The sequence below is a fragment of the Antechinus flavipes genome, chromosome 5 (assembly GCF_016432865.1).
Source record: "Antechinus flavipes isolate AdamAnt ecotype Samford, QLD, Australia chromosome 5, AdamAnt_v2, whole genome shotgun sequence".
NCBI lineage: Eukaryota > Metazoa > Chordata > Mammalia > Dasyuromorphia > Dasyuridae > Antechinus > Antechinus flavipes.
Genome location: NC_067402.1, coordinates 83,782,065 through 83,796,616, shown reverse-complemented (window position 1 = coordinate 83,796,616; position 14,552 = coordinate 83,782,065). Strand labels below are relative to the sequence as shown.

Genomic DNA, 14,552 nt, shown 5'->3' with positions numbered 1-14,552 from the left:
CAAACATAACTAGTACATGATACATATAAATTAATCTATCCTTACATTTTAAAGTCTCTTTTTTTATAAAGGGAGACCATGTAAGGATAAAACATTTATATGAAATAGGAGCCAAATCCAATTGATATTCCATAATATATATTTAATACTTTTTTTCAAAACAAGATTGAAAATGTTCTAGTAATAATCACAGAAACCATTCAAGTTTTTTTAAAAAAGTTTTGAGTATGTGAGCATTGTTCCCTAAAGAGTACATTAGGATTTATCAACAATGATGCCCCCCCCAAAAAATGAGTAAGAATAGGGTGTTAAATTCTTATTATTAGGAGCCCAAATAAAAAAAATTGTAAGATTGTTAAATACATTTGGCTAACTTAAACACTCTTCTTTGCAAATGTGTCTAGGTTACTTTAATCAGAAAACCAATATTCTAAGTTTCAGCCTTTTAAAGGTCTATTAGCAAACAGCTCCTTATTACAGTAGAATGGGAGCACTAATAGAAACCTCAGCAAAGTAGAATTACCAGATTCTCATCCTCTTTAATCTGGGGGGAGGTAGAACTGGTTTGTGATTTGGGGTTTTCATTTTTTTTTAATTTTTTAAATTATATTTACATAAGTTAATATAAATTTTTATTTTTTTATTGTATTTATTACTTTCTCTTACAGCAAATTTCTGAATAAGGTCTTTCTTAAAAGTGAAGGAAAGACTGAATTAACACATAACAATAGCTGGTGAAATATTACTCTATTTTCTGTAATAAACACCATGATCAAAACATCATGTAAGTTAAATTTCCTTGAAAGGTTCCCAGCAGGAGTTTTCCTTTTTGTATGTGATTTCCTCTCACCCACCAAAACCATACCAAGTATGTGCATGTGCAACTAACACTAAGCAGCACTTCCTTAATCACTCATTTCCAACAATTTATGGATGATCAGTGGCAAAAACGAGCAAAAATAATGAAAGAATGCAATGAAAGCTCAATGAGACAAACAGGCGAGGACTTCCTACTCATTTCTGTGTCTCTTTAAGATGGAGGCCTGATACAAATTAACCACTGGAAAAAAAAAGTCATCTGGTCATAAAATACAGTACAAGGTCACTTTTATGTAAGTTTGCCAAAAGGGACATAAACCAGGACAATTTCAAACTGTGACACAGGATAGAAACATATTAAAACAATCTTTGTTCCTCCTCTATTGTGCTGTCATGTTGCTCAGCTTTATAGACATTCTAAGCACCAGCACAGGCCTCTTCGCTTCCACCTGGTTCACCTAATTAATTAAGCAAGGAAGTTACCTCAAATTTTTCTACTATTTGCTTTTATTATCAAGCACTTCTTTTGAAGTTATTGGAGTTAACCTCTTAATCCTAAAGACTCTGTGTTGTGCTCTGAACATTTTGGGATGTCTGGATAATTTGGATAATTGGTCAGGATGTTGCTGTCGCTTACGTTAAATTTTATGCTGTTACTTCAAATACAAAGATAAGCATAAAGGTAAAGGTACCATGAAAATACTTCTGGAAAATATTTTGGTTTATCAATCTATTTTTTGACTTATATTGCCATCAAGTGGTTAAAAGGCTAAGGTTTACTAAAATTTAGTCTTAAGTCTTCTAGGTATTTTAAATTCAAAATAAGAGCTAAAATAATACTTAAAACAAGCACAATATGAAACAAGCACATTTTCACTTTCTATTATAAAAAACATTAGTTTGTGTTCATATCTCAATTTCAGAGCTCATCATGATTAATAAAATATATTCCAATATGAATACAGGTAGTATTAAAGGAAGGAAGATTTAAACAGCTGATCTCTGGACTACAGTTGTGTTGGCAAATACTTGCCTAACCTTTGGGCTCAGGGACTATATAGGATGATAATCAATATCAAAGACAAAAGGAAAGTACCAGAACCAAAAACAACAATATCAAAACAGGGAACTAGTCCAAGGTTAATAAATTAATACAGGTCTGTGTGAGCTCACAGACAAAATTTAATGTGACATATACAAATCTAGAGAATATATGAAGTGCATTCATCTCTAAGTTTCTCAATCACAAAATGGATTCTGCTTATTTATTAAAAACCTATGTTTTTATCAATATTCTTTATATGTTCTTAATTCTTAAGACTCTAAGGTAACGTGAAAGAGATGGTAGTAATAAAATAGAAACATACACAGTAGTAAGAAGAGAGAAGAAAGGCCATTTAATTTAGCCTTTTAAAAAAGACATAGTTAACCCCCCAGGCCTAAAATGTCCTGTTTGAATTAACATAGTCGTTTAATTAAAAACTAAGCAGAGAATTGTGCTTAGTTTGATTTTCAATTCAAGCACTGCATCCGCCCATGGTGAGTAGCCAATTTCCGCATCAGTGCAATATGCAAGGAACTGTTTTTAAAACGGTTGCCCAGGGGAATCAATAGGAGTATGGTGGGGCCATATGCCATTTAGAGAATACACCAGAAACTCAAGAACAGTAAAATAGTACTAGGAGGGTGGTCAAGGAGGTGGGGGGAAGGAGGAGGGAGGAAATCTGACTTAGCCCTGTTATAGGTTTGGCATTAGTCAAATGATTCTACCTAACCCACCAATTTATAGTTTCCTAACATAACTAACCACCTCCTTTTATTGCTACTATGAAAACTGAACATTACAAAATCAGTCCAATACATTTTTGGATTTAAGAAAATCGGGGGGAAGAGTTTTTGTTGATATGCTAGTCAACCTATAGTAATAATTTCAAATGGTTAATATGCCTATCACTTATCACAGTAATAAACATAAAGAAGCAAGCAATGATAACCAAATGAAAATGAGATGTATAGTAGTAGTCATTCATCCACTGAGTTCTGGTTATAATTTAACCTATAAATAAAAAAGAGTAACATCTCCAGGTAAATGACATCTCCAGGTAAAATAAAATTCAGAACTCATACAAATTAAGTCCCTATGACCTCTCATCTTGGAAGATGAACACCATGGAAGTAACAAAGAGAAAAGCATGATACTGCTTTTGTCCATATACTTCACCTATATGGGTTTAAATATAAAGTGGTAATGATTCTTTCAATTGTCATTTTAAAACTGAATAATGTGAACATTTTAAATATACTAAACCTTCATTTAAATACTTCCTAAGTCATAATTTATATTCATTCAAGAAACTATATACTTAGCCAATTGAATTTTCTACGCTAAGATTATAATTCTTTAAACTATACAATATTTACTTCACATAAATAATTTTATTAGCCTCATGCTTCTCTTTCACTAAACAAATTAATTTTGAAATAGCCATTTCAAGGGGAAAAAATTCAATAATAAGCTTAAATAATAGTTTATTTGTTCATGTTAAACTATAGGCAAGCTGTTATAGATATCCAAGTACTTTATTATATTCCCCATATAATCTGTTTCATAGATTATATACAGAGTATTATGTATACATGCCCACACAGGCCTGTGGTTGGTTCTTTTACTATATATGTCAATCCACAAATTAAAAATATATTAGCTTTGAAATACTCGTGTCTAAATTCTGTATCCTATCATTTTCAACAATGCTTAATCTTCTTTGAGACTCAATATCCTCCAGCAATCAACAAGAATTTATTTAAGCTCCTATTATGTATTAGACTTTGTGCTAGATTCTGGGAAAACAAATACTATAAATTAAGCCATCTTGACTGGCAAGGGGCATTTAAAATCTAATAGAAGAGACAAAGAAAAACATAAGACCAAATGTGATGATGAAAAGCAAATATCCTAAATATAAAATGTTGGGATAATGATTCTGAATACAGAAGAAAGCACACTCAACCTGAAATTAGAAAATCTACTATGCTGCCCCTTTATCTTAGAATAGATACTCTGCCACTCCTACACTGAGCTCTCCAATTCCTGTTCTGTAAAAATGAAGATAAGACAACCTATTTCACATTGATCATGCAAGGGTCAAATACAACAGAATATGTGAAAATAATTTGCAAATTTAATTTACTATATAAATATGCTAGTATTATCAGTAACATACTAATAACAGATATTTATATAAGTGTTTTAAGGTTTACAAAATATTTTACATGTTTTATCTCCTCTGATTCTCATGACATACCTGGGATAGGTGCTATTATTATCCACATTTTATAATGAATTCAGTAACCACAAGTTATTCACAATTGAGTAGTTCATCAAATTCTTGGAGTTTATATGTATTACATGATTTGTTATATATGTATCTTGATATGAATAATACTGAATTCCATAAACTTATACAGTATAGTCAGCTTCCCATTACTTTTAATTCTAAAAGAAGTCATCAAAGCCTATACCATTATCAGCCACTTTCAAGTTTTGTAGTTATTAGGCACTATTAGAAGAATTCAGAAAACTGGCAGGTGAAATACAAAAAGTGAATCTGAATAATCAAAAGTGATATCCTGGAAAGTCACAACTTAAATTCTTGAGAACTACACAAACAACAATAATTCCAAAAAACTGAGGATTAAAGTATGCTACCCATCTCTTGACAGAGAGGGGATGGATTCAAGATTCAGAATGGACTTACATTTTTGAAAAAAGATTAAGGTGGGATTTTTTTTTTGTTTAACTACGAATATTTAAAGTTTGAGTTTTGTTTTAAATTGGGGTGAGAGATGAGAAAGAAAATAAATGCTTATCAGTTAAAAAAGTTTAAAAAAAAAAAACTCAATCCAATTCAATAACATTTAATGACAGAGCTCCATATCAGTCCCAAAAATCATGATATACACACATACACTAGTCATTCCAATTTAGTGATTTTACAACATAGAAATACAAAATTTTAAATCATTTACTCAAAATTACTGATACTCTTTGACTCTCATGAGAAACTAACATTTTTAAAGTTCAGTTCTTTCTATTTATGTCATGTATGACCCATTCCCTTTTTATCTCAACCTAAAACTAAAGTACTTTCAGCTCCTTTGCTCTTAGAATAAGACCCTCATATCATGTCATATATTGATAGTCTCATGGTCTTGAAGAATCTGCCACAAGCAGATTTTTGCTTTGCAAGCTTGACCAGAGCTTAAAAACCTGACAAGCTTTCAACTTCAAAAAGGTAATAGAGGTTCACAAGCAGGATAGCCATGGAGCATCATGAATTCTTCCAAGATTATAACAATTTATCACTCTTTATTTGATTTTACAGCTCAACTCTCAAAAGATAGCGACTCTTTAAAATGTATTAATGTATGTATTTTAACATGATTTGGACAAATATGTAATCTTCAAAACAAAAATTTAATTTATAGTATACATTTTAATGTAATTATAAAAATATAAAGCTGGTAATCAAAATAGATTAACAGATCTTTTTATTTCACATGAACAAAAGAAATAAAGAAATTTAGATACATTAAAACAATAATCATAGAAAATCCTAAAAGGTAAATTTTTTTCTCTGAACATAAAACAAACTGAAGTTGTTTGAGACAACCATTTTTCTAATATAAATTGAGATTTACTTTCTTAACTAAGATATTCTAGAAATATAAATGATATTTACCTTCTTCAGCCCAGCAAAACCCTCTGATTCCAGAAAGAAAAAGGCAAAAGGCATCAACACAAATAAACAAAGATTGGAAAAGAGAGAGGCAAGATTCCACAAACCTAAAAAAAGAACGGAGGGGAAAAAATTATTTTAAAGGTTCATTGCAGAAATGTTAAAAGAATAAATACCTTCAATTGTCCTATTTAGCAATAAAGTATCCTTGTGGTCATAATTCCATAAATGTATTAGAAATATATAAAACCTTCATTTGTAAGTACATGGATACTGATCATTCATCATACATACCCTAAAAGTGAAAATAGGTTTACTATATAATAAATGTGATCATTCTTTCAAAGATACAAGCTGTTGAAAACAAAACATCATAACTGCACATTTAAATTTTCTCAATAGTCAATCTTAAAAGCTAAAGGGAAGAGCATCCATCCAGAAAGATGCAATTCTAAGATAATTCATGTCTATATGACAGCAATACTGGCTAAAAATAATCTCTGAAATAAATTTGCCAATGTTGCCAACCAAATGCATTAAATTTCAAAGCATAGGGTAGCTTTAGGTCATATAAAGTTATTGCCTACAACAGAATAATGACAATAAATACCAAAATCAAATATCACAAAAACACTACATTGTATACAAAGCATTTAAGAAATATCAAAACTGATTATATTTAAGGGATATCAGTCTAGTTCAAATAATTTATTCTTTAATATTATTGAAAACTAGGTAGGCCCTAACAAATTTTCATTAAGCAAAAGTAATTTACGATAGCATGTGCAGTTCAAAACATTTTTAAACAAAAAATCTTTAATTGCTGACTTCAAAAAGTGATAATATTGTAGTAGCATATGGATAGGTTACAATGTGAAATGAATCACTGGAAGGAGTATCTATGTAAGTTTTTAGATCTATTCAAATACCAAAGTAGTTTTAATAATAAATATATTTCACTATAGCATAATTCTTTAAAATTTGGTGACTTACATATGATATATGTAAAACTTTAATTAACCAAAAGATTTGGCTTACTAGGTCAAACCATTCTTCAACAATTTTAACTGAATGCATACCAAAATGGAAAGCTACAAAACAAAATGAGATTACTAGCAATTGGTACAGGTTTCCTAAGAATTCATTTCATTTAACAACATGATATAACTAATAAAATCAATCTACTTATTATATTTCTACAAAAATATAAATAGATTTTTATCACCAAGGCTAAATATTCTATCCATTATATTATGGATATTCTATCCATTATATTCAAGGAATAAGCTATTTAAAATCACTTAATTTGTTTCTAAATAATATTCATATTTTTAATAGCACTCAAAAATAGAGTAATTGCAACTATTATCTTCCTTTTCTTACAGATGAGGAAACTGGCTCAAGGATTAACGAACTTGTCCAATATCATACTGCAAATAAATGGGAGAGATAATATTTGAATTAAGACTCTACTCCAACTTTAGTGATTCTTCCATACCATCACAAAAATGAATAATTAATTCATTTAAATAGCCTTTAAATGTTTTGTTTTGACCATTTTAATGGAAGTTTTTCAAAAATGTGTATATATCTACCCAGGATAAGGAGAAGTCAAATATATCAAATTTCTTTTGTAAGTTTTAATATCCAAGATATATAGGCAATTAACAAATAAAACTAATAGCCGTTCCTCAAGAGGCCAAAGAATATAAACAGTTTTCCAAATAAGTATAAAATATTAACAACCACATGAGATAACGCCCCCAAATAACTTCTAAGAGAAATGCAAATCAAAATAACCCAGAGGGGAAAGAATCGACATGTAAAAAAATGTTTATAGCAGCTCTTTTTGTAGTGACAAAGGAATTGGAAATTTAGTGGATGCCCATCAATTGGAAAATGGCTAAATAAGTTATGGTATGTGAATGTAATGGAATATTCTTGTCTTTAAGAAATGATCAGCAGGCTGATTTCAGAAAAGTCTGGAAAGACTTACATGAACTGATATTGAATGAAGAAGAACCAGAAGAACATTGTACACAGTAACAGTAAGATTATGTGATGACCAATTATGATAAACTTAACTCTTCTTAGTAATGCAATGATCCAAGATAATTTCAATAAATTTGGGATGGAAAGTGCATCCAGAGAGAGAACTATGGAGAGTGAATGTGGATCAATGTATAATATTTTCACCTTTTTTTGTTTACTTTTTTCTTTCTCATGGTTTTTCCCCTTTTTTCTGATTTTTCTTGCACAACATGACAAATATGAAAATATGTTTAACAGCTTGATACATGTTCAATAAATAATGGATTGCTTGTGGTCTTGGGGAGGAGAAGCAGGGAAAAAGAAAAAAATTGAAACACAAAATCTTACAAGAATGAATGATAAAAACATGTATTTGGAAAAAAATAAATACTATTGAGAAAAAAATTTTGTAAAGAGAGCCTAAAAAAGAAAAAGGTGAATAAAAATAAGATGGAGGTAAATGTATAATTGTGTATATAAATGGAAATAACAACTATCTTTGTACTATCAAAAAACTGTAAACTGCAAGAATCCCCATCAGTTGGGAAATGGTTGAATAAGCTGTAGTGTATGGTTGTGATGGAATACTAATATTCTATTTTAAAAAATGATGAATCCAGTGATCTTAGAAAGGTAAGGAAAGATCTTCATGAAATTATGTAAAGCAAGTAGAACAAGAGAAAACTGTATATAATTAACATTTCTTTAAGAAAGACATTGAGCAACCAAGTCATTGACTATTATAAATACACAAAGTAAAAATAAAGGATGCATCCAGAGAAATACTATATGCATCCAAAAAAAGAACTGATAAACAGGAACATATAGAGAATAATTTTTACATACATATATAAATATACCTATTTCTGTCTAATGTTAACCACCATAGGGTGAGGGGAAGAAAAAAATTTACATGATAACTTTGTTTTATATAGGAGGAAATATCAAATTGTACATGTAGATTTGCAGTTTCATATGCTATCATCTTTTTTATTATAATTTCTATAGAAATGCTTGTTTTATTCCATGAATTGAAAATAAATTATTTTAAAATAACCCTTAGATTTCACCCCACATTTGCAAATTGGCAAAGACGACAAAAAATGGCAATGATAAATGTCAAAGAGATAATGGGATGATAGACATACTTGTGTATTGGCAGAGTTGTAAAATGGCAAAACCATTTTGGAAAGTAATTTGGAATTATGCAAATAAATAACTGAAATGTTTATACATTTGACCATTCCATTTTTATACTTATATCCCAAGAAGTCATTGATAAGAAGAAAGTTGTCATATATACCTAAGTATATGAAGCAGCACTTTTTTGTGACAGCCAACAAAATAAAATCTCCCTGACCAAATAATGGCTAAACAAATTGTGGCACACAACTGTGATGGAATATTAATGTACTATAAGAAATAATGAATGCAATAAATACAGATAAATATGGAAAAATCTCCATGAATTAATACAAAGTAAAGGAGGCAGCCTCAAGAAAATATTCACCAATATAAACAAAAAGAAAAATCACACAAAAAAAATCAAAAGTGAATACATATCAAAATTACAAACATCACACATGAATTGGACACTTTCCAACCCACTCCTTTACAGAGCAGAAGGTCCATAGGTGTTACACAGTACACGTTTTTAGACTTTGTCAATGTATTGTTCAGTACTATTGAATTTTTTCCCTTTTTTTGTCTTTTATTTGTTAAATAGGATGGCTTTCTGGGAAGGGCAAAAAAGGAATACTGGAGAAAACTATGATAACAATAAAAGACATCACTAAAAAACTTACTTTTAAATATGTATTCCATTTTTATCCTCTTAAATATTAAGAATATCATTTAATCTTTTTATAAATGATGATAATACAGATTTGAGCAGTTATTATTATTCTGTGCTATCCTCAAGGCCCATTAAATTGCTTACGGTTATTTGTTCCTCTATTAAACTGAATCTATTGCTGATCATTTCAAAGAGGAACAGTGACATCACAGATGATATCTTGACTTGTACATGAAATGAATATAAGTGAAGCAGAGTTGCACCAAGTTATTAGCCTTTCTGTTCCAGAATCATCAAAGTTCAGTGGCAAGATAAAAAATTAGGACAACTATTTCTTGAAGCCACAGGTGAGAGTCGGTGGCAGGTAGACACCAAAAGTGGATAAGCAGTCATAAAAAGGGCTAGACTTTACACAAGAAGTACTGATCTTCCTTTAAAACCCCTATACCTTTCTATAGTAAATAACTCCTACTAAGTAACTTTTTCTTGAGTTGAATCTACTTTTTTAAATGAGTTCTTTATTCCTTTTCTTATCATAAAACTATTACTGTACCTACCTTTAACAACACATTCCTTTTCCTCACAAAATTTCTTAGAATCAAGATATTTGTAAAGTTCTTGGCTCATGTCTAAAACATAGTAGATGCTTGATGGTTACTCCCTTTCCAACTTACCAACTTAACACCTTCTTATTTCCAATATACAATATGATCTAAACAACCTAATTATCAAGCTCATTCAAATTTTGTACAGTCAGAATTTTGTACAAAATGATCTCCAGACAGGTGCCTCTCCTATGAAAAAAGGTTTGATTTCCAGACTTTGTGAGACTTTTACTTCAACAATTCAGGGGCTTTTTTTGGTCCTCAGCTTTGTTTAGGTTGGTTGGGGTGTCAAATTTATTTAAAAAAAAAAAAATACATGTCATTCCCCAATTGGTAGTCAAAGGATATAAACAACTTTCAGATGATGAAATTAAAGCTATTTATAGTTATATAAAAATGTTCTAAATCACTATTGATCAAGTTGGTTGGGATTGGTCAAATATGTGAGGCAGATAAGTGAAATGTAGATGGAAATAAAATGAGATGGTTTTACTGGGGTATGACATTGTGTATGTTACAGAGTCACCAAAAAAAAAAAAAAAAAGCTAAGAATATCAAATGACCTAAGGATATATAATGATTACATGTTATTTGCACAGGTTCAAAGGTAAAAAATATTAATAATCGTTTCACAAATAAAAACATTTCGTATGTCTCAAAGAAAAGACTACCTTTTACCCTTTTTTCCCATTATATAATGTTGCTTTCTGTAGTCATGTATGGCCTAGAAGAATGACATAAGTGATATTAGTTAGATTATCTAATGATTAAATCTCATCAGGAAAATTTACAATAAAATCTTTATCAACTATGCCAAAAGAAGGCATTTATGACACAGGTAAATTAAAAATAATTTATATTTGGCTCTAGAAAGTATTGGTAATAACTAAATTTGAATGTTTATTTGCTTATTATTTTTCACTTCATATATCTTTGTTTAAAGTCCAGTTCAAACAAGATATAATGCTATTATACATTATATAGTAGTTAAGCTGTCAAGTCATCAAGTAAGGAATTGTACAGTTGAAATTACCATTGAAAAATATCTTAAACCTCTTATAAAGTATAATGTTATCACCGAGTGTTGTCAGTTTAGAGGACCTAGGATCTCTTTAAAAGAGAACAGTAGTTTGTATAAGAATGTAAAGATGAATCTGAGATGATAGGTATAAAAACAAGCACATTTTTTTTAATTTCTGAACTTAAACACAAAAAAAATTTTCAAATAAAAAAATTTAATGTGAAACACTAAGTTCTTTCTTATCACTATTTTTAAAAGTATATAATAAACTCCATACTTTTAAAACAGTCCTGTGTTTCCTTCTGACCTTTCATTTTATCCTCTTCTGTACATTTTTAAAGATGTTTTAGCAATCCCTCTTTTTGCATCAATATTAATACCCTCTTTTTAAAAAGGGGGAAGAAAAAAAAATACCTGCACCATATATGGTCAAACAAAACTAACCCAAAAACAAATGAATGCACATGTGTCTGCAACTTAAATCCTTCATCTCTCCATCAGGGCATATAGGAAATACATTTCATCATAGGTCCTCTAGACACATGGTCAATGCGTTTATCAAAGTTCTTAAGCCTTTCAAAGTTATTTTTCTTTACAACACTGCTGTCTTTGCATAATTGTTCCCTGGATTCATCTCACTTCATGCAGAATTAATTCATATCAATCAGGATTCTCTGCAATCATCTTTTTTCATCATTTCTTAAAGTACAATTAATATGCCTTACCACAATTTGTTCAGCCATTCCCCAATTAATGGGCACCTCTTTGAATTCGATTCTAATTTTTTTTTCCCCCTTCCTTTTAATTCTACCTGCAGGACGAGGAAATTTGTTTTGTTTCTGGCTATTTCCTGTTTTGTATCCTTCTTAGCTATGTTCCCATTCCCACTTATTTCTCTGTTGAATTTGATGTATTTCTTTAACAAAATGGGGGGAGTGGGAAGGTCCTTCCTCTTTGTCAATTTCAGAGAAGAAAGTTCACTTTCACTTAATTTTCTATTCTATTTAATTTCTCTTCAAAATCTTTCCTCCAGAACTTTTATTTTAATTATTTCTTCCTTGCTTCTTATAAATATTTATGAAGTTCTTGTGGAAAATGCATTTTTTCCTTTGAGCCTCAGCTTGTAGGTATCAGAGAGTTACTCTCTCTGGGGTGAGGGCTTGATCTAAAGTATTTTCTATACTGGTTAGCATCTACTTTTGCTTCCTTCTCTCTCCTACTTTACTTCCTTTGGGGCTTTATAACAAAGTCTGGCTCAGGCCACTGAAGCACTTTTGGATGGAGTAGTCAGTTTTGTTTAGTCTTTCCCTAAGCCCCTTGCACAGACTTCCACATATCTCTCAAAGATCCTCTAGCTCTTTGAATTTCAGAGCACTAAATTTTCACCACTCTATGGTATCTCAGGACAGAAACCTAAAGATTTGGGAACTTTAAGATGACTTAGTCCCAGGCAAGACCTACAACTGATCATTGCTGTTCCCCAGACCTCGTGAGGGATCCCTAAGGATATACAACCATCCTGGGCTTTCTCTAGAGAGACTTGGATACAGAGTCCTGCAGACTGTTCTTGCCTATAGCTTTTATCTGGTTTCACTGAGAAGCTTGTTTGCCTGTACTGGCACTAGTTTTGTTTTGTTTTTCTCAATGGCATTTTATTTTTTCAAATACATGTAAAGATAGTTTTTGACATTTACTTTTGTAAGGATTTGTATTCCAAATTTTTCTCCCTTTCTCCTTTACTTCCCCACTCTCCAAGATAGCAAGCAATCTGATAGAGGTTAAACATATGCAAATACTTTAAACATATTTCCACATTTGTCATATTGTGCAAGAAAAATCAGACCAAAAGGGAAAAAAAAGTGAGAAAAAAGAAGCAAGCAAAAAAAGGTGAAAATATTATGTTTCAATCCATATTCAGTCCCCACATTTCTCACTCTGAATGTAAATGGCATTTTCTATTCCAAGTTCCTTAGAATGGTCTTAGATTGCTGCATTGCTAAGAAGAGCCAAGTCCATCACAGTTGATCATCACATAATGTTGCTGTTATTGTATACAGTGTTCTCCTAGTTCTGCCCACTTCACTCAGCATCAGTTCATATATGCTTTTACAGGCTTTTTTGAAATCAACTTGCTCATCATTTCTTATAGAAAAATAATATTCTATTACATTAATATGCCATAATTTATCTAGCCATTCCCAAACTGATGGGCATCCATTCAATTTCCAGTTCCTTGCCATTATAGAAAAAGTACTGGCACTAATTTTTAATGTTGGTCCATTTTCCTACTGCCCAGATGCTGATGACCAATTTTTTATACAGTCCTAGTGTAGAAACAACTTATTATACTCTTTACTATATTACGGGGGGCAAAGGAGAAGGGAAGGAAAATAGAAAAGACATGGGAATTTAAAAACTAGAAATCTCTGACTGCTTTAAAACTAACCTTTCCCTATTATCTGCTTATTGTCCTAATTTCCTTCAAAACATAGATCCTTACTAATACCTCCAGTTGCTAAGTGGTTCCCTTCAAAAACCACCTTGTATTTTGCATATCTTTTAGAAAGTCATCTAGTAATGGTGCCTTCCCTAATAAGGGCAGAGGGCAAAGACTGCTTCACTTTTGTCTCTGAATCATCAGCAGTTAGAGGTCAGTACTTGGCAAAATCTAAATATTGCATATTGATTAAGAAAGAAATTATATATTTGTTTAATGGAAATTATGTTACAGTACTAATCTAATTCAGAAATATAAAACAAAAAATTCTTTTCTTAAATTGTATTTATTTGCTTTCTTATTAATACACTATATCTTGTAACTTAAATAATTTCTTTTTCAAGACAAGGGAACATTTTACATAAGCTATATTTGAAATATGGTAAGGTGAAGAACTCTATCTCAATTCCAAAATATCTTCCAAGATTCTATATTATTCTATTTTTTAAATCACAAAATAGGCTACGTTACTATAGAAAGTCTCTTCCCCGCCTTAATTGAAAATAGTTGAGCCAAAATAAAAACATAGAAAAAATTTGATATGTTAACAAAACAATGTGTTCAAGAACACATTTTCAAATTTAAAAAAAGCTTTTGCTTTTTTATTTAAATTTCCTCAAATCTTTCCCCAAACAAATGAATGAAGTAACCTGCCACTCATAACTACAAAGCATTCTCTTAAAATCCTAGGAATATATATATTTCTAGCATTGGATATTCTTAAATGTAAATTCTCTTAATATATCTTTGCCTTTGGGTACAAATATCAATAATAGAAAAGCAAATTTTGTATAAGAACAACAATATAAACAAAGAGAAACCAACTATGTGGAAAATTTATAAATGAGTCATTAAAAGTAGCTTTGGTACAATTTTAATCAAAGTACTGATTTCAAACAAAGATATCAACAGGCTAAAACATAGGTTACAGATGACTAAGAGACTAATATTCCACTAAAATGCTAGTTGTGGAAAATATCTACTTAATATATGACTCGAATTTTGAATGTCCTTAATGTCAAGTTTGATTTGTACAAAAAAACCG

At 30.5% G+C, this 14,552-nt stretch overlaps 1 protein-coding gene across 1 annotated transcript in view; it reads right to left on the bottom strand.

Annotated features, from left to right (window-relative positions):
• LMBR1 (limb development membrane protein 1) overlaps positions 1-14,552 on the bottom strand; it is a 177,891-nt gene that overhangs the window by 86,882 nt on the left and 76,457 nt on the right. Inside the window, exon 5 of the mRNA XM_051962658.1 lies at positions 5,562-5,665. Within this exon, the coding sequence (XP_051818618.1) occupies positions 5,562-5,665 (104 nt within the window). The remainder of the gene's footprint in view (positions 1-5,561; positions 5,666-14,552) is intronic.